Consider the following 24721-nt stretch of genomic DNA (forward strand, 5'->3'; position numbering starts at 1 on the left):
GTGAACCACTTTGTGGATGCTGGGACCAACCTGGGCCCTCTGCAAAAGCTATAAGCGCTCTTCAGTCTCCAAAAGTCAGTTCTTTAGATGGGCAGAACTAAATGGATTCAGGGGGTTATGAAGTAAAATAAAGTCATGATAAAGAATTGGGAGGAGGGCTGGTGAGATGGCTCAGTGGGTAAGAGCACCCGACTGCTCTTCCGAAGGTCCAGAGTTCAAATCCCAGCAACCACATGGTGGCTCACAACCATCCGCAACGAGATCTGGCGCCCTCTTCTGGAGTGTCTGAAGACAGCTACAGTGTACTTACATATAATAAATAAATAAATCTTAAAAAAAAAAAAAAAAAAAAGAATTGGGAGGAAGATACGTTGGGGGCTCTGGGGAGGAGGGGGGGCTATGAGAATTAAAATATGATTTTAAAATTGTGGTGCACATCTTTAATTCCAGCACTTGGGAGGCAAAGGCAGGTGAATCTCTATGAGTCTGAGGCCAGCCTGGTCTCACACAGAGAAACCCTGTCTCAAAACAACAACAACTACAACAAAAAACTACTGTAACAAACCATAGAAAGATATTTTTATCTCTTAGATTGAGGAAAGGGACATCATTTGAAATGATTACAAAATCTGAAGGCAAAATGCTTTTGACAAATTTACCTACACAAAACTAAAATATAGCTGCATGGCAAAAGCAAAAACAAAATAAAAATATAGTGTACAGAAAAATATTGCAACCTATATTATAAAATGTACCTTTCCCTTAATAGTCTTAAGATAGTCTACAAATCTCTATGAAAATAAAGACAAGTTTCTTTTAAGTCAAATACCCAGATAAGAGAATGAATGACTCACACACAAGTCCAACAGCACACAATACGAGTGTGTGCTGCTCATAAAGGCTGGAGAATGAATGAGTATGGGGGACATCTCTATATGTTAAACCCTTGGATTCCAGCTAAAGCCAGATGGGGTTAAGAAGCAAGACCATGATCCAAAAGAAGAGTGTGTGTGCTGGCTTAGAAGCAGAGGATGCAGTGGTGTTGTAGCTACTAATGCACAGTAACTGCCACAGCGCTGTGAAGACAGAGCAGGCAGAGGCTATCAAAAGAGCAAGCACTCATCCTTCTTTTGACTTCTAACTCTATCTACTAATAGAACAAATGTTTGTATTCTATATTGTTCTATAAATGTCTATTAAGTCTAAAGATGAACAGATAAAATGATAAAATGATCTATTTATAAGACAACTATTACTGTGTTATTTGGTACAGCACATAATTAGGAACAACCTACATGCTTATAATATAAAATCAGTATTACTATCAGCACGACACAATAATGGGATACCATGTAGTTATTACAGACAGGCTGACATATGGTAGCACAAGCCTGAAATCCCAACATTCAGATGACTGAGTCAAGAGGATTAAGCTTTATTATTGAGATTTTTGTGTAAGATAATAAAAATCAACAATGAGAATACTTTTAGACACTTATCACTAAAAAATAAAAATATATGTTTCTATGTGGACATACATAAATGTCCACATCACCTCTGCTCACAATGGTAAAAAACTTTAGAAGAATGGAGAGGTCCTTCTACAGGGTAACTGAATAAAAGAAACTGAGTCTTTAATTCCAGCTGACAGGCAGATCTCAGTTCAAGGATAGCCTGGTCTACATAGTGAGTTATAGGCCAGTCTTAAAATTCCTGTTTCAAATAAAAACAAACAAAACCCACACTGTGATACATCCATTCCACAGAATACTATTTTGCAACAACAAGTAATGAGGTCCTAGAGTCAGACATAGATACAAAGATCAGAATTTCCAGGGCCAACCTGAGCTATACATTCAATTCTGTAAGATAGCTCAACCTATAAAATGAAATGTCACCTCAAAATAATAAAAGTAAAAGTAAGTAAAACAAACTACCAGAAAAATCAACAAATTAGTGACATAAAACTTCCTGAATGAATGCTTAGGTAAGCTGATACTGTGTTAGCAGTGGAAGAGTCCTAATCTTAAAAGTGTACTTCAATTTCTGAAATGACAGACTTCATGAATAGACTGTTAAAAGATGGACGATGCAAAGGAGCTTGCTGATTCTGAGACACTCATATGCCGTGCTCACACTGCCAACAGCTACTAGCACGCTGTAGTATCCCTGACAACAAAGCTAATGCTGACAAGGCAGCTCACGGGGAAGGCATTTTCCTAGAATGCATGAAGCCCCAAGTTAAATCCCCAGCACTGTGGAAGTAATAGTAATATTTTAGCAGTGATAAGTCAGTAAGTAGAGGAGCACAGATTTGTTTTTCATCCTAGACTTGTCATTAGACAGATTTAGGACACATAGAAATAATATACAAATTCTAGTTTTATGCTTTGAATTTTTATTAGTCAGGACTTTTTCCCAAGACAGATAACACTACAGTAGTGCTTCATTTTGCTTCTATGGGTCAGAGGGCTGGACTGAAGGAACTGCAACTTAGTGTCCCATTTCTGGCTATTTCATTAGCTTATACTAAATTAGGAGCATTTTTGTGGGAAAAAGAAGTTGTACTAAAATAGTTTCTGACATCCAACTGAAAATAAACTTGCTTTTTCTTCCCTCGTTCAGATGATAGATGTATCTCATACACAATAAAATGCAACAGTGCTCACACACCTGAGCTGCTGAACTCTCAGGACTTCCAGCATTGTCAGACAGAGGAGCAGCGACGCTTGGTGATGGGAGTGGGGCTGAAGAGTCTTGGTTTTTTTTCTGGCTTGTATTAGGCAGATTAGGTTTTCTCAAATTTCGCCGTGATACAGGTATCTGAGGTTTTAGGCGCTTCTTACTATGGGTTTGAGTCACTTCATCAGATTCCAAACTATTTTTTGGACATAGTAATGATAAAAATCCCAAAGGCCTTCTGCCAGGTCTAGAAATGAGAACACAAAGATTTCAATATGTACAGGTATCACACAGACACACATGCATCCCTTCTGTTGCTGATTTGATAGGAGGCCTTTCTATATGTATCTAAGGTCTCCCTGACTCAGCCTCCTGAGCAATGCTATGCTGTGGTTATCAGGCTTGTGTTACCCCACTCTGCAAGGTACATTCTTTTGTCAGGCATGGTGGTACACGCCTTTAATTCCAGGACTCAAGAGGCAGAGGCAGGTGGGTCTTTTAATCCAAAGCCAGGCAGAAATACATAGTGAAGGTTGTGCTTAATAAAACTACAACAAAGAAAAAGACATATTCTTAATATAATTTTATTTCTATTAATGCTAAAGTGGTATATTTTACCAAATACTGATAACACTACACTATGATGAATGTCTGTGACACAGGCAAGGTTGTTTAAGCTTAAAAGTGCACATGAATTACCTGAGGAACATTATCAAAATAGAATTCTGAATCTGAAATAGGTAAGACTTGAGTCAAATGCACTGTGACTGTGAGTTTTTCGAAACACGCCGAGACCACCGTGCAGCTGCTTCTGTGCTGCAGCAGCAGAACTCACACAGCCCTGAAGCCAAAGAATGGTCTGGATGAGCTTTGGTGTTGTTGGGGTTTGGTTTTGGGTTTGGTTTGTTCAAGGCAGGGTTTCTCTGTGTAGTCCTGGCTGTCCTGAAACTCACTCTGTAGACCAGGCTGCCTTGGACTCAGAAATCCGCCTGCCTCTGCCTCCCAGGTGCTGGAAAGGCCTGTGCCAGCATCCAGCCAATATTTGTTTGTTTTTTCAAGACTAGGTCTCACTATGTAGGCTCTTGCTGTCCTAGAACTCACTATGTAACCTGTTCAAGGCTGGCCACAAACTCACAGAGATCTACCTGCTTAGTGCTAAGATTAAAGGTAAGTTCCATCATGCTCAGCTTGAAATAAGTCTTTTAAAGACATCCATGTTTTTTCCCTTTAGTGAAAGCTCGTGCCTGTATCCTCAACCTAGCAGGTTAAAGCTGCCAATGCAGCTGAGAACAGTAATTACTAATTACCCTAAAGACTTCTTTCTTTGTACAATGAAAACAGTGTGGCAGCAGTAGGTATAGACCTAAAGAGAAACTATACTAAAAGCCATAAGGAAACAAAATGACACACTATTTGGAAAATGAATAGAACAACTTCCAGAGTCACATGACAGCAACTCTATGTTGTCTCATCTCAGCTACATGTTTGTTTCATACAACACAATGTGTACTCATCAAAATAATAGCCCCAAACAGACTGGAAGTGCAAATATCTAGGATCTGCTGTCTGACAGTCAGTTTCAGTAGAGCTAAGCTCTAGTCATACAGAATGTATACCTGGACTTTCTGTCTGTCTTGGGCTAAACTGTCTTCCCTTTGCATAACCGATGGAGGCTACATCTAGAAAACAACTTGGCACTGGGTTTCATCCTTTATTGAGCTGCTGCATATTGTTTCTCCTTACCTAGGGGCAGAGAGACAGTCACTACAGAGTCTCTAATAATACCTGGTCAGAGGGGGTTTTGAAGAGGATGTCACGCTGTCTCTCTGTTCAGAATTGGAAGCAGGCTCCGTTTTCTCTTCTTTATCAGATACTATCTCACTCTGAGGCAATTGAGCCCTGTTTTCTACACATGCGTCTTTGAGTTCATCAAGAGATCCAGATGGTCCTGTATCAGTTGGCTCACTGTGCTCCTTCTGAGGTTTTGAGGTTGCATGTGTGCTCTCTGAGGTAGGGGAAATGCCTTGTCCCATACAAGACTCTGCTTCAAAGAGAAAAAACAGAGAGGAGATTTAAAATATTTAAAAAAGAGTCGAATATGAGTATAAGAAGGAGAAACCCATGGTGTTCTATAACAAATCCAGCTTAACAAAACCAGTCTAATATAGTCAGTGGAGTAGACTATTAGAAACTATTTATTAGAACAGGTAACGGTGGTATAAGCCTGTAATCCTAGCACCCAAAAGATTAAACAAAAAGATTGCTTTATGAGTTTAAGGCCAGCCTGGCTATACAGAGAGTCCTATAGAGTGAGACCCTGGAGAGGGGGAAGGAGAGGGAGAGGGTGGATAGACGGGGGGAGAGAGGCAGAGACAGACAGACGGACGGACGAATGATGATATATCAAGAAAAGGGACTTGATGAGGGAGATTGCCAAAACAGGCGCATGTGACTCCAGTATTGACAAAAGTCAAGAAAACAAAGTAGAGTTTACACCAAAGGGAAAAGAACAGGAGCATCAGCAAGCAAAGAGATCACAGGATGGCTGAGAAGTACACAGTAATAGAAAACAAGGAACCACGGCCAGGCTTCTCTGTGAGGCAAGCCAGCCAGCCCAGTGTACACAGTGAGTTCAGGACAGCTGGGGTTACATATCGTGACCCTGGGTGTAACGATACATGCCCAGAATCCCAGCAATTGGGAGGTAAAGGCAGACAGATTGCCATAAGTTCAACGACAGCCAGGAATAGACAATAAAACCTTCTTAAAAACAATTCTCAGGCTGGAGAGTTGGCTCAGTGGTTAAGAGCACTGACTGCTCTTCCAGAGATCCTGAGTTCAATTCCCAGCAATCACATGGTGGCTCACAACCATCTGTAATGAGATCTGACGCCCCTTTCTGATGTGTCTGAAGACAGCTACAGTGTACTCATATATAAAATAAATAAATAAATCTTTAAAAAAAGAAAAAAATTCTCGGTCCCATCAACAACAAACTGCAACACAGAAGCACAGGAACATGAAAAGGCAAGTCAGCATGCTTCCTCCTGACCCAGAAATGCATGACGAAGAACTTAAGTCTACTAGTAAAACTGATCAACTATGTCAGAGACACAGCAAAGAAACCAATTCTGGACCCAGAGAAGACTCAGCAACATGGATGGAAAGGCAGCAGGGAAACAGATTTGGGGATGAGAGTGGAGGTATGTGAAGAGCATTGACAGACACAGGGATAGGACACAAGAAAAATGTTGGGAATGAAAAAGTGAATCAATTAAAACCACCATGGAGAGCATTAACAACAAACCAGACCATTCCTCTCCCAAAGATACACAGAATTGTAGGGCTAGAAATAGCATATATTAGCACAAAAACAGCCACGTAGTGCAGTAGCATAAAACAGAAGTACATATGCAGCTACAGACCCCTGGTTTCCAACAAAGGCACTAAAACATGGAAGACAGCCTCGTTTCTTCAACAAACAGTTCTGAGAAAACTAGTTACTGTCATACAGAATGAAGCTAAGTCAGCCTCTCTTATCCTATATAAACTCAATTTAAAATGTACCAAAGGCCTTACTCTAATCCTAAGTGAAACATAAGAAAAAAATTCTAAATACAAGCATAGATAAGGACTTTTTCAATGATATTATCCCTCTTAAAATGTAGTATACCTAAAGTTCATTGAATATCTGTTTTACCCATGGTGATGGCTCTTATAATAAATTAAAAAAAAAAAAAAATCAAGGGTACTTAGCAAAATGTAGTCTTATTTAAATTTATTTCACTCACCTGTTTTCTCAAAAACATTTAATTCCTCTGAACATACCTGTTTAAAAAAAATATACAAAAAGTTTTAGCAATCCACTTATTATGTAAATTACAATCCCATCCCCTCCCTTCATCACACTAGAGAAAACAAGCATTTCTGAGAACACTGTAGAGTCAGATGTAGAATCATACCTCAATTTAAACATCTGCGAAAAAAATATACTGCTGCTATTTAAATTTTACAACTACCAAATCTCAAAAGATATCAAATTAAACAAAGTGTTCATATTTATGGAGCAGAGTACCCAAGTCAGGGTCTCAGACAGGCTAAGCACGTGCTCTACCACTGAGGGACATCCCTGACCCCTCAACTCAAAACACCTTTAAAAAGAGCCAATTGACAAACTAATACATCATCGTCAATTAGTAGACCTTCAAAAATGCAAAGATGATCCAACATGATAAAAATCTACTTCATGACTTTACCAAGTCTAATATAATTCAACAGGAGAAAAATCGTACTTACAGAACTATCAATTCTTTAGAAAAAAAATTAATTAAAGATTTTTTGCAAGATTGTCAGGCTGTTTTCAAGCTCTTAGTCTCAACCAAACAGAGTAGATAGTCTGCTACTTTGAGTTAAAACAGTATAGGAGAAAGCTGGCTGTGGTAGCATCTATCTCTAATCCCATCTTGGAAGACAGGCAGAATAATCTTGAGTTGTGAGTCCAGCCTGGGCTATATAACCAGATCCTTCTTGTTCCAAAAGAAAGAAAGTAAAAAGACAGAGAAGAACATATTATACCCAGTATTTTATTGTTAAAGTTAAAACAAAACTTATAAAATAAAATCACAATAACATACACAAATGTGTGTATGTTATTTAGTATTTTTACTAAATAAATTTTACTAAATAAATTATTTATACTAAATAAAAAATATTTAGTAATTTTTTTAAGTCTACTTTTTTTTAATACAGATTTTCTAAAGTAACTTTTTCTGTTTTGCTTTATTCGTTTATAAGTTATTTGGCTCACACTGGGCTTCCAGTTAGAAAATAGAAAGTCAGGCTAGAACTGAAAGACTCTTCTATTTGTCACTGTTTACTTGTGCACTGCTGGGAACTAATCTAGGGACTAACTGGTGTGTGCCAGACAGATGCGCTAGTACTGAACTACACCCAGGTCTTTTGGCAGACTTTTTCATTATTTTGTCTTTCTAAGGCATTCTAGTTGTGGAACTCAGATTGGCCTAGAACTTGGGATAGCCCAATCTGACCTCAAAATTATGACTGTCTAGCCTCAGCCTTGCTGATGGGTGAGATTATAATCATATACCATCTTCCTGGGTATAACATGTCCTTATTGGAAGTGAGACAAAGTTCTCTGACGTGTGTGTGTGTCTGTCTGTCTGTCTGTCTGCCTGCCTACGTGTTTGAAAGACATGAACCTCCTTGTTTAGTGACTAGAGCAGTGTTTCTCAACCTTCCTAATGTTGCAACCCTTTAATAAAATTCCTCATTTTGTGGTGGCCCCAACCATAAATTTTTTATTGCTTCTTCATAACTGTAATTTTACTATCATGAATCATAATCTAAATATCTGATATGCAGGATATCTGATACGTGACCCCCAAAGGGGTCAAGAGCCATAGGTTGAGAACTGCTCACTGTTTTAGAGTATTTAGATTATAGGTATGCATCACTATTTGTAATCTGTAAATTTTGCTTTGCTATAGAAAAAAATGTTTTAATTAGTATACTGTACATAGTAATATTAACTTTAATACTGTTCACCACAACTTTATATTTTTTAAGATTTTTATTTATTTTATATATGTGTGAGTACATACAGTACACTGTCGCTCTCTTTAGACACATCAGAAGAGGGCATCGGATCCCATTACAGATGGTTGTGAGCCACCATGTGGTTGCTGGGAATTGAACTCAGGACCTCTGGAGGAGCAGTCAGTGCTCTTGAGCCATCTCTCCAGGCCCTTTATTTTTATATTGTAAGGGATACATTTGGGGGCAATGTAAAGACTCAGTAGACAAAGTACTTGAGTTCAAGCATAAGAACTGTGTTCAGTGTCCAGCCCTCCACTAACAATGGCAGGTATGGTGCACGTGCTTGTAGTCCTAGGGCTTGGCAGACAGAGACAGGACGAGCCATGGAGTTCAGCAGTCTGGGGTCTGGTTGAAGAGGCTGATCAGAGGACGGTAGGTACCAGAGGCAGTCGTCGTCTGACTCCACCCACATTCACTTTACTTCCCACACTCATGGAAAATGAATATTGTTATCAATGTGTTAACTATGCACAGGACCTGGGCTCAATTTCCAGCACCCACATGGTGGTTCACAACTATAGGTAACTCCTGGCCCAGTGGATCTAATGCCCTCATTGATCTATTTTATTTGATAAGCTTTGTTTTAACTATTGTATATGAAAAGTTCCTCCTGTCTGTTTTGTTCTTTTGGTGTCAATGATGACTGAGCTAAGTCTGTAATGTTTCATAAGGAAATGTTCCGTACAGAGGGGAGCAAATGAAATGTCTCAGGACATGATGGATTTACATCATGAGAGCAGTCAAGGAATCCAAAGAGGGCCAATGTGGCTAGCTAGAGAGTGAGATAGAGACGTGCACAAAATGACACCAGGCACTGCAGGATGTGGTTTTATTCCTGAGAGAGAAAAAAATGTTAATGCATGATGAGGAGGGGAATATTATTATTACTTTCATTCATTAGAAAGTTCATTCAGAGCTCTGAAGTTGTTACTCTACAGTCCACAGTTGCTAGGTAGGTGGCAGAGTGAAGATCTAAACTATCAGGAAGCTATCAGCTTTATTTTCAGCCACTGTAGGTTTCCTGATTAATGTCCAATTACTTCTTTGAACTGGTTAAAAATGATCATCTTAAACTACTTTGACCTGTATTATATATGATGGTAAGTGTCAGAAATATTTTGCCATGTCTTTACGCCAGTATGTATGTATGTATGCATGTACGTACGTACGTACGTATGTATGTGTATAAATGTGTGTGTGTGAGTATGTATAAAGGTTTAAAGATAAATGAGAAGAATAGAAACAGAGCCTTGGCAATGTGGCCAAGGCACTTAGGTAATAATCTATCTTACCTCAGAGGTACATTCTTGATAATCAATTCCTGGAACAAGTGAGGACTTTTTGGCAGGAGGAACATGAATACTTTCATCAGGACTGCAACGAAATCTCTTCCTAGATGTAAGATCCAAATTAGCAGGAGGCTTTTCAGAATTGCCACTTCTAGGAGATAAGGACGTAGCATCTTGAACAACTGAAGAGGTTTGTAAACTCCCACTGCATAGAAAGCAAATGTATGCAAAATCAGTAAATTAAAAGCTGCTGAATGAAATCACTATTCCAATGAAAGTCCTCATGAGTAACAGAAATACAAGCTGGTAAATAGTTTGGGGTGTGCATTCATACTCAATGGCTCACAACTTAAATCCAACATTGGATTAACTATAAAGATCACACAAAGCATTTTCCTTGTCTAGAAAGCTTTAATTCTCTAATAACAAGTCAAATAAGTGTCACATGATGAAAAGTAATTCATTAGTCATGTCTCAAAAGCAACAAGACAGAACTGTATGGCAGATACACTTTTGGGTTGTTTTTTGATTGTTTTGTTGGCTGGTTTTGGCTTTTCCTGGTTTTGAGACAGGATATTTCATGTAGCTCTGGAGGTCCTGAAACTATAAATAGACCAGGCTGGCCTCTGCCTCCTGTGTGCTAGGATTAAAGAAAGGCATATGCCATCATACATGTCTCTAGTATACATATTTAAATGAGATCTTCATCAAATATAAAAGCATATTGTCTTCTCTAAGTTACCACATAGTTACTAAGTCAGATCTCTACAACAATCAGCAACAGTGTCAGTGACTATCATAGTACTCGCTTGTATAAGACAAGTAACCCGCGGAGGTAAAGGAAAGACAGGCCCTGATACAGCAATAGTGTCTTTCCATACCCAACTCTTAACAATATAGATCAGACAGACAGGCAAAACACTCTCATGGAGATATGCTAAGTTGCACTAAAGATCAATGGATGTACACACAGAAATTTAATAATACACCAGCATAAAAATTTGACTAAAGAAATCAGAAGGGAAAATAAAAATTTCCTAGGAATTTTGGAGATGGCTTAGTGAGCAAAGTGCACACCACAAGAATGAGAGTCTGAGGAGAGATCTGCAGTCTGTGACCTTAGAGCTTTGCTTGTTGTGAAGGGGAGGAGCAGTGAGACTAGCCTGTCAGTCTAACTAAATTAGCGAGATTCCTATCTGAAAACACAGACGGAAGGGGCTCAGGAGTTGAGAGTACTTGTTTCTTAGCTGGATGTAACAATGCATTCCTTCAATAACAAGACTCAGAGGCAGAGGCAGATGAAGCGTCTCTGGTGAGTTTGAGGCTAGACTGAACTACAAAGAGAGTTCTGGGACTGCCAAGAGTACATAGGGAAACTGTCTAAAATCTAAAAAAAAAAAAAGGAGGAGGAGAAAGAAAAAGAAAGAAATTGAGAATACTTGTTCTTGAAGATCTGGGTTTAGTTTTTAGCATGGTAGTTCACAACCATCTGTGGTTCCAGTACCTATATAGGAAAAGCTAAACCTAGTAGAAAGTTTATAGCTAAGGCAGTTAAATTAACATTAAAAAGAAAAATAAGGCTGGAGGCATAGCATAACCAGCAAAGCAGTTACCCTGAAAGCATGAACTCAATGTTAGGAATTCACATGAAAAAGGCTGGGCATGGTGGCATGTATTCCCAGGGTTAGAGAGGTGGACAAAGGCTAATCACTGGGGCTTATTGACCAACAAGACTGGCCTATTTGGTGAAGTCCAGGCCAGTGATAGACTGTCTCAAAGTTGTATTCTGACTTGGTATAAAATAAATATGATAATAAAATGTATATTATCTTCATTTAGTAGTCTTTGTACTGAGCTAATTCTGTTAAACAGTTTATATATACTCTAATCACACAAGGTATTGGGTTTTGCTATAAGTAAACACAAACATAAATATAACATCTTAAACATACACATACATACCAAAAGCAAGCAAACAAACAAACCCAACAAATTACAGTGTGCAAGCAAGGCTTTAGGAAGGCAGCAGCAACTGAATCCAGAAATGGAAGATGGAAAGTAAAAGAAAGGATCAAGGAAATAAAGCAGACGCTTTGCCAACGCAAAGGAAAAGCCTCTCCTCAAATGCTGAAAGAGAGCTATTACAATGCCGCTGAAATTAAAAAGATCACTTAGGAATATTTTGAAAACTATATGCCAATAAACTGCAACCTCTAGAAGAAATACACAAATGTCTGGTGCATATGATCTGTTAAAATCAAAGTAAGAGGATATTTAAAAGCAAAGCAAAACAAAACCAAAACCTTAATTAGGTTAATAACTAACACAGAATTGAGATTGTAGAAATAAAAAGTACTCAATAAAGATCTAGAACCAAAGGAATTCACTACTAAATCTTACCAAATTAAAAAACAAAACAAAACAAAACAAAACAAAACAAAAAGAAATCAATCTACTGAACAAAACGAGGCTCTTTCAAACCCGCTCTCTGAAGCCAGTATGACCTTGCAAAACCCGACACAAGTAAATACAACTATGGACCAACATCCTTGCTACATACAATAGAGATTTCAATAAAATATTTGCAGATGGAATTAAATAAGTATTCTCCCTTGTAACTTGTCATACTCTCTTGAGTTCTTTCTCACTTTTCCTTAATCTATATTTATTCAGCTGAAAAGAAATCTTAAGAGAGATTGCATACCATGATCTAGAGAATTTCATTCCAACGTGTGCGGATGGTCTAATATCACTAATAACTAACAGCATATAAATATACTCAAGAATAAATATTACATAATCACCTCAATAGATTAGGAATTAAGTCTGATAAAATTCAATACCTTCATGATAACCCCCCCAATAATTATGACTAGAAAGATGCTGCAACACACTAAAGGATGGATATGATAAATTCACAGACATCCTATCAAACACAACAAAAATGAAAGCACTTAATCTAAGACCAGGAACCAGACAGACTTCACACTCTGATTAACACAATACTTGAAACTCTAGCTGTAACAATTAAAGAGATGAAAAAGAGACAGTAAAAGGAAAAGAGCCAAACTATCCCTGTGTGCAGATGATACTATTCTACACACAGAAAATCCTAAATATTCCACCCAAAGATTCTCAGAACAGGGAAATAAATGCAGCAAAGTAGCATATAAAAGTAAACATACAAAATTCAGTAACATTTTGGGGGGGGGGTGTCTTCAAAGCAGGGTTTCTCTGTGTAGCCCCAGCTGTCCTGGAATTCAATCTGTAGACCAGCTGACCTTGATCTCAGAGATCCACCTAAGCCTCTGCCTCTGCGCCTCTCTGCCTCTCTGCCTCTGCCGGGATTAAAGGCATGGGCTACCACAACCCAGCTTCAATAACATTTCTATATACCAGTAATAAACTCACTGAGAATGAAACAAGAAAAAAAATACCATTTCATAACAGCCTAAAAACAAAACACAAAAACAAACACAAAACCAAACCCTACAGCAAGTGAAAAAAGACTTTAAAGACTGAAATGACAATCGCTGAAGGAACAGAAGATACTAGAAGATGGAATACCCTCCCAGGTTCATAGATCAGGGAGTTAAAATTGCTAAACCAGTTTTAAAAGCTAAAACCATTATACTGGCTAGATTTTATCAATTTGAAACAAGTCAGGATTATCTGGGAAGAGTTACCTCAATGGAGAAAATATCCTCAAAAAAAATCTAAGGATAGACCTACCTTATGATCTACATATATGTAGATCTGAAGGAAATGAAATCAGTGTGCAAAAACGAACACCCAAATGGCCATGTTTAATGTAATATTTTTAGTACCAGTCAGATCATAGAAACTATGACATCAGGCCAACTACCCATCAACAGATGAGCAGATTTAGAAAAAGTTATGGGCATGTGTGTACACACACACACACACACACACACACACACACACACACACACGGATTTGTTACTCAAGCAAAAGGAAAAATAAAATGTGTGACTACCAAGAAAATGAGCAGACTTGGAACACCGTGTTATGTGAAATAGCCTACACATAGAAAAACAATCACATTTTTTTCTCTTATGTAGACATTAAAAATAGAAACAAAAATCGTGCAAAAGTAGAAGTGACTTTCCGGTGGATGACAGGGAGCAGGGCAAAGTACAAGAGGACAGACAAGGTGGAGCACCATCTTCCCCCATGCGCCCATTACACTGTTGGTGTCTAGCTCACTTACTACTTGACAGGTAAAGGTTTAACTGCCTTACCTCAGGTCCCCTGCAGGTTCTGCTGCATTCCCAGACCTGACCAATATAGGTGCTGGCAGCAGAGAGCTCGGCATTAACTGCATGGCAGCGTCAGCGAATCCTTCTGTTGCATGGGTTGGGATTTCCACCAGAGTTAAGATGAAGGCTTGTTCATCTTCTCCATCTTGCTGTCCATTAGCAAATAGACTCACTGTTGAAGTTAAAAGTTAGCAATGAAAAGGTAAACCAAGAAATAGTACAAAATCATTATTTCATCTCTAAAATGACTCTTGTAACATACAGTGCCAAAAGTAAGTAAAAACATAAAACACATCTCCCAACCCCAATGGCCTAGGGAAGCATTTATAATTTTGAGTAAAATTGATAAAATTTACATTTGTATTTTATGACTGCCATTGGCTTATTTTAAATTTGTGCTCCCCCCACCCCTATTTACATGAAAGCCAGGTATGGTGGAATATGCTTGTAATGTTCGAATTAGGAAGACAGAGGCAGGAAGATTTCTGTGACTTTGAGGCCAGCCTAGTCTACTTAGCAAGGTCCAGGACACAAGGGACTACAAAGAAAAACCCTACCTCAAAAAAAAAAGGAGGCTAAAATGAAAAATGACACTACACATTATGATACATATTTGCTGGAAGCAGCCTGTCATACCTGTGACATCCTGGGCACTGGTGCTGTCTTGCTGGGCTGCTGGAACATGGGATGGTACACTCTGCCATTAAAAAGAATGGAAAAGACACTGAGGCTTGAGAAAGTTTCTGACAGTCTGACATATGGTAAAGAGACAGCGTCTTCAAATTAACAGGCTTATCTTAAATAAGCTTAAAATAGCCTGATTAAATTGTCAGATGCAATTATTCCATAATTTTTCAGTGTCAGAATGGAGGTCAAACTCCTCCACTTTGTCTCCATTCCCAGCACAGCAGACGCTTGAGTCAGGACCTCTCAGTGGAGACAAGCTGCTCTCTTTGCCTCCACTGTGAGTTGCTCCTGTTTTCTACAAACTACCAATAAACAGATTGTAATTTTCTAATGCTTAGAATCTTTAGGCTTTCATTTTAAAACAAACACTGCCAACAACTGACTCAAGCAAGTCTTGTCAACAGATACCAAAGCTACTGTTAAGAAGAGCTAGGTTGCCAATCACAAAAGAACACACATGATAGGCACTCACTGATAAGCGGATATTAGCCCAGAAACTTAGAATACCCACGATACAATTCACAGACTACATGAAACTCAAGAAGAAGGAAGACCAAAGTGTGGATATCTCATTCCTTCTTAGAATGGGGAACAAAATACCCAGGAAGGAGTTACAGAGACAAAGTTCAGAGCTGAGACTGAAGGAAGGATCACCCAGAGACTGGGGATCCATACCATATACAACCACCAAACCCAGACACTATTGCATATGCCAGAAAGCTTTTGCTGAAAGGACCCTGATACAGCTCTCTTGTGAGGCTATGCCAGTACCTGGCAAATAGAGAAATGGATGTTCACAGTCATCTATTGGATGGAACACAGGGCCAGGAAGCTGGAGTGGGTGCATTGGGGAGCAGGATAGGGGGCTTTGGGGATAGCATTTGGAATGTAAATGAAGAAAATATCTAATAAAAATAAAATTAAAAAAGCAAAAATAAAAATAAAAATAGAAAGAGGAAGAGGAAGAGCTGGGTCTCACTGGACACATACCCAACATGAAGGGGAAAAAATGTCCTCATACCATATAAATCTCACAGATCCCACCCCAGCCAAGTGATTAGGCAGTATCTTCACTGATATGTTAAAGTCACATTACCCTACACAAAAGGAATGACAGACTTTGCATTGCCTCTGTAGCAATGGAGAGCTAAAACAGCAACACTCACTGCTTCTCCTCTGTAAGGCATCTTTTTCTTAGGAAAGCTGTTATGGCTACAACTCATGAATGTGAATTACTTTCAAACAGATCAGGTTTGAATCCAGGAAAGCAAAGATGGGAAAGTTCTTTCTTACAGATCTTTGTAATTTTTTTAAGTCTGAAATTATTTCAAAGTAAAAGTTAAAAAGCAAAAAAGTGGGGATGACCTAGAAAACAAATCTTGACATTGGATGTAGAGAAATTCCTTTCTACCTGAAAAAAACATGGTGTTACACCTATTGCTAAAAGATGTGCCTTTTCTTTAATAAGCTACTTTATTCTGTACTTCAAAACTCAAATACTTTCCTATCCAAGGATCTTTTTAAAAACAGTATTAATGCCTCTCCTTTCCAGAGACTAAATTTGATGGTTCCAGTCCATCACAGAACCTATCACACCAGATACCAACTGAATATCAAACCATTCAATTATTCATGTTTCCCAAAGCTTTGTACCCTAGTGCAGCCTCAGTGTCCCTCACGGAGTAATATCTCAGGAAACATTTATTCTGAGGATGAAATATAAAGATCAGAGCAAGGATGCAAGAAGTTAATTTCTCAAGCTTTTCTAACAAAACTGGGTAATAATTGTATTTCAGGACAGTGCTTCTCAACCTGTCATTCAAACCCCTTTCACAGGGGACATATATTAGAGATCCTGCCTATTAGATATTTACGTTATGCACTGGACATTGCTTTACCTCTGGCCCATGAAGCACGGGCACGTCGCTGCCTTTAGGGGTTTCTTTGAGGGCTTCTTCAGCAGCACTCTCACCAAAACTCTGACCCGAATCGAGTGTCTGCTGCCCTATCTCAGAAGAAGCAACTACAGTGCCCGACACTTGAACCTCTCGCAAGGTCTCCTCATGATCTTCAATTCTGAAACAGTTTCAATACATTATTTTAAATCAGTCAACCAAGCACAAAATTATTTTTAAGACTAAGTATTATCATTGGATGTAATGTTTTCAACTTTAAAAATGTTAACCCCAGTGGAATTCTGTGGCTTGCGAGAGCTAAGGTATGGCAGGGTCTCTTCCCTCCTTTACCTCGCAGGTAGGACTGCTTCTTGAGAAACACTGGCCCCTTCAACATCACCCACACACTGCGAATGCTCCTCTTCCTTAGCTTCTGCTGCTGTGACTGGTGCAAGGCTTTTATCTTCTAATTCTACTGCTTTGGAATCATCTCCCTCAGCTTCTTTAAAAAAGGGGGGGGATACACAATATATAGTTCAAAATAGTACCGCTAAATCTCCACATTAGAAACATATTCTCTCTAAAAAACAGATTTGGTTACCCCTCCAAGATTCTCATACTCAAAAATCAGCTAATTCACAACACAGAAGAATGGGGTTTGCCAAGATTTTTGAAAAGTAAACATGATTAATGAAAACTGCATTGCACATACTTCATTTTTGGGTGACAAAGCAATTGCATCCCTATTTGTGGTTCTATAGTATCATAATTAAAAGTAGTGCTGTAATTAAGGGCTGGCAAATGGCTCACCAGCTAGCTAACAGTGACCTGTACAATCCTCAGGACCCACACATGACAGGAGAAAACTGACTCCCACAAGTTGTCATCTGAAAGTCTCACATCCTCTGTGGCATATGCACACCTACCTACACACACACCTAAGACACAAATACACACAGAAACTCACTCATACAGACACACATGCACATACACATATGCAAACACCCACTCATACATAATACATGCAATAATACATAATTTAAAAACTAATGACAAACCCACACCCAAAAGAGGATCAGAAGTAAGTACAAGGGTCTGTCTAATAATTCCACCACAGCAGATGTCTGGGAGAGATGTAGTTGTGTGGCAGGTGAGGGGGCTTGGTGGGTAACGGCAGGTGCCATCAAGTTTTTCAACCACTGGGTCTCGCTGTGATAGAACTGACACCAGCAAGTTTTCCTGTATCCTAACACATGCACCATGGCATGTGTACAGGTGCAGGAGACATGCACACACAGACACACACACACACACACAAACACACAAGGTACGTGCAATAGAACTTTAAATGATATCACACACTGGGGAAGAAAAATACTTCTAAATATAAAGAATGGTGTGAACCTAGGCAGAAGAGTGGGGTAAACTGACAAAGAGACCACAAATGTACTTCTGGATACTGCTCAAGCCAGTTCAATGAACTAACTAACTGCATATACTGTCAGACATTGATGGCTGAAAGGAAATGTCAGATATCAGGAACCCAAAACTAGTGGGGAATGGTGCTAGTTATCCAGATTTTCTAAGCATGAATTCAATAATCTAGGAAGGGTATGGCTTCCATTACTTTTCCTAAGGAATCAGACCTTTGGCAAGAAGTAGAAGAGGAAATGAAGGTAGAAGTTAATGTATGCATCACAATATATTAAGACCATTTTAAAAATGAGAAAGCTCAAGTAGTTAAAAACACTTGCAAATCAGGCAGAAGAACTAAGTTTGAGTCCCAGCTCTTACATTTGTTAATCAAGTTCGAGGGATCTGGCATACTCTTCTGGCTTCTGCAGGCACCAATCACAATAGAGTGCACATACATACATGCAGGCAAAACACTCATACACATAAAATAAAATAAAAATAAAATAAAATAAAATAAAATAAAAATATGAAAGAAACAATCAGAAGCCAGCGTGCAAGTGCAATGATCTGATTTGAATCCCTGGAATCCACGGAGAAGGAGAAACCCAAGCCTGCCCTCTGATCCCCACATGTATTTAGTGGCCTACATGCCCACACGCCCACATACACACACACGCAGAAAGCTTAAAAAAAATAAAAAAGAAAAAGACATGTATCATTAGTCACATTTACAATGAAATCCTGCTTCACATCACGACAATGATAATGAAAAGATAATACTGTCTTGGAGGGCTGTGGATGTAAAACACCTTTAGTGTTTTAGGTCCCTGAGTTCAAATTCCAGCACCACTAAAGAAGTTAGATGTCTAGGAGGGGACAGAAACTAAAATTCTTTGCGTCGGGAAGATTGAAATAGGAAGATTCCAAGTTCAAGGCCAGCCTAAACTACACAGTGAGGTTCCTAGTGAGCTTTGAATGCACAGTGAGACCGACAGACAGACATCAGACAGAATCTGACAGACTGCTGGTTAACAATAGAAAGCCATGCGACTATCCTTTTTAATTTAATTTAAGTGCTACATGACATATAAAAGTTGCCACGAAAATAACTGGAATCTTCTTGAAAAAAACTAATGGTTACTCCAAAGATGAAGCTCAGTGACAGAGTACGCTTAGCATATATGAAAGCCTGAATCCAACCCTAGCATGGCGGAGGGGGCAAAAGAGCAATATTGCATGACCCAGAAATTCTACTTGGTATGTATAAACCCAGGAGAAATAAGAACATCCATGAATGTTCATAGCAACATTACTCATAGAAAAAGGCAGATACATGCTCACCAACAGATAATGAGCAAAATGTGGTATAGTTACACAGTATTATTTGTCAATAAAAGGAAACCAGGTCCAGAGAGTAAAAGCTCTGACCAAGAACCTGTGGCAGCCTGTATGGTGGGAGGAGAGGACCAACTCCACACGGTTGTCTTCTAACCTCCACGTCCACAGTCCCAGGTGACACACACACACAGCAGTACATTTTTAAAAGTATTTTATACATGATATAAATGAATCCTGAAAACATGCCAGGTAAAAAACACCAGACTCAACTATATATTGTATGTTTCCATTAGCATGGCATGTACAAAGATACACTGGAATTAGTGGCTGCTGACTGTGATACTTAAACAATTTGGTGAGCAGAACACCACTAATTTGCAAACTTCAAATGGGCAAATTGTACTGTATATGAATCATGGCTCAATAAACAAACAATACTTTTAGTTTAGACAGCCTCTGCCTCCAGAGAGATGTGAATCAGGAGTGTTCTCACCTCACCTCCAAACAGTCATGTGAACAAAAAATACTGGCACACAGAAAATAAATTTAAAACTATTTATTATTCCAAGAGCTGCATTGCCACAGTGAGCACATGAAGGTTAGAGAACAACTCGGGGCAGCCAGTTCTCTCTCTACCTTTATATAGGTTCCAGCGATCAAACTCCGGTATATAGACTGGTGTGGCAAGTGCCTTTACCCATCAAGCCATCTCACAGGCCCCTGACCTATCTTTTGTCAACATAATTTTCTAAAAGAAAAATTAAACTCACCTCTTTGAATTTCCACTTGGGTCCCTTTACTTATGCAGAAACTGGCAACTTCCTGATGACCACCAGACTCACTGATCTCTAAAGTCTTCTCAGAATTTAGTTCAGCTGTAACAACCACACTCGCCATTCTCAGATGTGTGCTCAGCGTAGAAGCTGTATTCCTAAAAGGAAAAAGATGCGAAGTCATGAGAGTCCCTTTGGTGTGTCTGTCTAGTACTGATACAGTTAATACACCACCATTCAGATACCACACTGTATGTAAATGTTTGCTCCTCTGTCTGTTCTGACAAAGTATCAACACAACATGAGGCTCCCCTAAAACTCAAACCACCTCTTGCTTCAGCCTCCAGAAGGCTGTACCACCACACCTGGCAAATGGTCATTTCTGAATGCTAAAATTAAAAAGAGGTTAAGTTTGCTAAGAGCCCTAAGAAGATTTGGAGGCCATGTTTGTAAAACATTCATATAAACCTATTTTACTTCAAAGACACAGAAAACACACTACTGTGGTTTTATATGCAAACTAACAAACCAGTATCAGTGTCAGATAATCTTTAGCACAAGCATTACTAGAAGCTAATAACTAAACTGGTGCTGTTAAATCTTTGTTAATTGAATGTTGAAATTACCAGGCTGGCAGGGTCTCCTCCACTGCTTCTTCCACCACAGCAGCGTCTCTATTGCTTTGTTCCTTTGATACAATCCTGTTTTCTTCAAATGATGCATGCGATGTACTAATGACAGGTGAACAAACCTCCTGATAGTCATGAACAATTTTTTGATTTACATTATCTGGGCTAAAAGGAACATGACTTTTATCCTTTGAATGAACATCAGGAAATACACATACTCCTACTGCAGAAGAAAATAGGAAATTAAAATTGATCCAATTTTAATAGCTATTTGAATAAAATTCCTCAACATTTAATAGCTGTCTAATTTAATTTCAGTATTAAAGTTTGTTCTATTAGGATCCAAATTTAATTTCATTATTTCACATTTCGTTCAAGAATATGATCTGTAATAAGATTAATTATTCTTATCACTAAATTTTTGGGGTACTCTAAGTAAAAAACTAGTCTTGTTATTTTCAGTAACTATATACCTAAATGGTTTCAAAACAAAGTATCTTCATTTACTAATTTTTGAAAATTGTACTTTAAATACTAGAAATTTGTACCAGCGCCACTAAAATATTCTGCCTGAGAATGAAATCCTGCCTGGAACACAAATTAGACACTCCTCTGAAAAATGCACAGTTGTGAACTTCTAAGTCATACAGTGAAAGTGAACGGTAGATCAACCATTACCAGTCAAAACAACTGCCTATAATACAATTACCTATAGTTAAAGATAATGAATAAAGGCTTTAGCTTTTGGGATAGGAGATCTGGCTCAGTTATAGAGCACTTGCCTAGCAAGCAACGCTCTGGGTTCAATACCTTTTACCACAAAAATAAAAATTAAAACAACTATATAGTTTTATATTGAACTAATTAATGCATTTAAGATTTAAGTTGGCATTTCTTTTGGCTTCTTCACTACTGTAGAATAACTCATCTCAGAAACTATTTGCCCCTTTATAGATTTATATCAGTTATGATCACCATCATAACAAGCAGGAATCCTTTTGCTAAAAGAAATAGTGATCAGTGGTCAATGATCCACAATATCCAGTGTTTATGATGCTATGACAGGCTGAGGATTTATCAGGTAATTATTCTGTGAGTACAAATTACCCCCACTCCCCAGCTCTTTTACATCTGCCAAGCTTGGCTAGCCTGGAGTTCACTATGTAGACCAGGCTGCATGCAAACTCAACAGAGATCTGCCTATTTCGGCTTCCCAGTGGCTGGAAATTAAAAGGCAATCTAGCCCAGCCACATAATTCTTGTATTTTTAGTTAGGAGCTTTGCTTTTTTTTTTTTTTTTTTTTTTGGTTTTTCGAGACAGGGTTTCTCTGTGTAGCCCTGGCTGTCCTGAAACTCACTTTGTAGACCAGGCTGTCCTTGAACTCAGAAATCAGCCTGCCCCTGCCTCCCAAGTGCTGGGATTAAAGGTGTGCACCACCACTGCCTGGCAGCGTTGCTATTTTTTAACAGCTGAAGTATCTCTCCAGGCCCAAACTATTCTCAATAAGCCAACTGTATCCTCTCAAAATGTTTGCCACTGCATCTGAAGAGACTAAGTAAAATAATGATTAATATAATCTCTTTTTGTGAAAAACAACACTGACAATTTCTAACATAAAAACCTAAAGACTAGAGGTTACTTAGCATGTACCTTGTTAACACATTTTTAAAGGTTTTGACTCTGGGTAGGATTTATCTCCCAGACTTACCATCCCCCTGTCCAGGAATGATCTCTGACTGCAATACTATATCTCCCATTGTAAGTAAAGTTATGGCGGCTTCCGTGCTTCCATCACTGGGACCTTGAGAAAATATACCAACATTAAACATCAACATTAATCTAGACGTCTCGTCTCTTAGGAAGACTTTATGCTCAGATCTGTCTTCTAGTAAGCAGTTGCAACAGCCCTCACACCACTATCCCAGTCCTCAGTCACAGTCTGCTCCCATCACACGACATGTTTATAGCTCACCCATGCTGCCTTTACTCACAACAGACACTTCCCACACAGTAACTGCGCCGCTCCAGGAGACATCAGTGCTTCATGACTGCACACTGATTCTAGGCTCACCTTCTAGGTTCTGAGAAACTCAGGTCCCTATCTACATAACAGGTTAATGTCTTGGTTCTACATTTTAGCATACTGTCCCATTTACCTAACATCACCGCTAATCATTACAGTACAGTTAGCCAAACAGTCTTAATCAATTCTTTGTTAACAGTTACCTGGTTCTTCTTGGGTCTGTTCACCTATGTCCATTTCCTAAAAGAAGGAAAAACATGTTAAGTGTTTCCCCCAAACAAATATTCTGGTTTTGTTGTTTTTAAGCATTAGCAAGTGTTTTTTACAGGTCTTTCTGTGTTTTTAGTTATGATAGTAAATCTTTCCGTAATGTATGTTTATCCATAAAGGCTCACAGGTAAGAACGGAAATACTAACTTAGAGACCAAACTCTCCTGTTTCCTACTCCTGACCTCTCTGTCTCCTCTTCTTACATCTTCACAGTCATGACCCTCCATCTCTACTCAAACCTGCTACCAGTATTCACCCAATAAAACTACTTACCACACTGTGTGCTAAAATGTAACAAATGTCAGTACATGATGAGAGGACAGGAGACAGCTGTCCAGAGAGGAGCGCCAGGAGCTCCACTGACCTGTTGTCCAGTGCAACTGTCAAACATGAATTAAAAACCAAATTTTCATAGTCCTAGAGTTGGTTATAAGAGCAAAACCAAATGAGAAACAGCTATTCAGCAAGATCTATATACAACTGGTAGCTAAAACAGCATTTGTGAAACACATGCTCAATGCAGCCTTCCGACTTCACCTAAGCTGTTGTGGGCTCTCTCCCTGCCACAGGTGTCAGAAAAACAAGACTTCCGCACCTAACACCATATGACCATCAACAACAAAAACCCATGGATAATAGCTGTTGTGGATAGCCCTGGGGCTAACTATATTTGGTATTAATTCCATTCTTCTGTGAGTGTCTTCGAACAAGGAATGAGCTTCCCACCTTAATTTGTAAAATAAAGGAGAGCTGATGATTGGGCAGATAAAAGGGAAGGTGGAGAGGAAGGGAGAGAGAATGAGAGAGAGAGAGAGAGAGAGAGAGAGAGAGAGAGAGAATGGAAGAGGGAGAGGACGCAGAGGAGGAGGCAGAAGACAAAACAGAGCACATGGCCTGGAGAAACCACAAGTTCTAAGGGGTCATAGAGGTGGAAGATGGTAGATCTATCCAATCTAGGTGCACAGCGTGTATTCATATTAACTGAGTTGTGTTTACATTACCAGGGCATCTTTGGGTTGGAGATTTACCACAACAAATAGCTATTAGGACATGACGAAAGACATTTGAAATACTAGTCAACAACACACAAACATATCAAAGTCATCCTCAGGGAATTAAGCTTCCTACAACACACAAACCATTGTTATTACAACCTGTCAATATGGTAACAAAAACATATACATCTTTAGCAATGCAAAAAATAAAAACTCAAAACTACACATGACAAAGTCTAAAACCCTTTCCTGACAAATACACAACAAATCGGCACAGAAAGGTTTCCTCAGCCTGAGAGAGACATCCTTAGAAAACCTAACAGCTACCACTTTACTTAATGGCACAAGATCAACTGCTTTCTCCCTAAGACCAAATCAAGAATGTCCAACACTCAGAAGGCAGTGGCAGGTGCAGCCTGGTCTACAGAGTGAGTTCCACAACCACCAGAGTTACACAAAAGAAACTCTGTCTTAGGAAAAGAAGAGAGACTATTCGCTTATACCATGTCTAGGAAGTGATTTACAACAGAGGCTCTAGCCAAGGCAATCACGTATGAAAGAGAAATAAATCACACTTAATCTGGAAAGTACTGTACATTGAATTTCAAATTTCCGATATTAAAAATGTATCTTCCCTGGAAAAGGTCTATTAAACGTCCTCAGTTTAAAACAAAACTATAGGATTGACTCCAATTCAATGAATGTGTCAATAACAGCTAAGAACACACACTGTCATAAGGCAATGGAAGCCACGGCTGGGATGTCAAGAAAGGATGAAGCATTACTAGATTAAGGGGAAGAAAGGGAAGGGGAAGGGGAAGGGGAAG

The 24721-nt window shown here is 38.9% G+C and overlaps 1 protein-coding gene across 4 annotated transcripts in view; it reads right to left on the minus strand.

Moving 5' to 3' along the window:
* The window catches only part of Bdp1 (B double prime 1, subunit of RNA polymerase III transcription initiation factor IIIB), an 87746-nt gene that overhangs the window by 3393 nt on the left and 59632 nt on the right, over positions 1–24721 (minus strand). For 2 of the 4 annotated variants that reach the window (XM_021180075.2, XM_029468189.1), the window contains exons 27-38: positions 22833–22869; positions 22315–22407; positions 20603–20828; positions 19974–20134; positions 16801–16951; positions 16453–16630; positions 14504–14564; positions 13850–14039; positions 9591–9792; positions 6474–6510; positions 4468–4726; positions 2674–2929 (exon numbers count right to left, since the gene is read on the minus strand). In XM_021180075.2, the coding sequence (XP_021035734.1) occupies positions 2674–2929; positions 4468–4726; positions 6474–6510; positions 9591–9792; positions 13850–14039; positions 14504–14564; positions 16453–16630; positions 16801–16951; positions 19974–20134; positions 20603–20828; positions 22315–22407; positions 22833–22869 (1851 nt within the window). The remainder of the gene's footprint in view (positions 1–2673; positions 2930–4467; positions 4727–6473; positions 6511–9590; positions 9793–13849; positions 14040–14503; positions 14565–16452; positions 16631–16800; positions 16952–19973; positions 20135–20602; positions 20829–22314; positions 22408–22832; positions 22870–24721) is intronic. The other 2 variants (XM_029468188.1, XM_029468190.1) reach the window with 2 other exon arrangements.

The sequence above is a fragment of the Mus caroli genome, chromosome 13, assembly GCF_900094665.2.
Source record: "Mus caroli chromosome 13, CAROLI_EIJ_v1.1, whole genome shotgun sequence".
Taxonomy (NCBI): domain Eukaryota; kingdom Metazoa; phylum Chordata; class Mammalia; order Rodentia; family Muridae; genus Mus; species Mus caroli.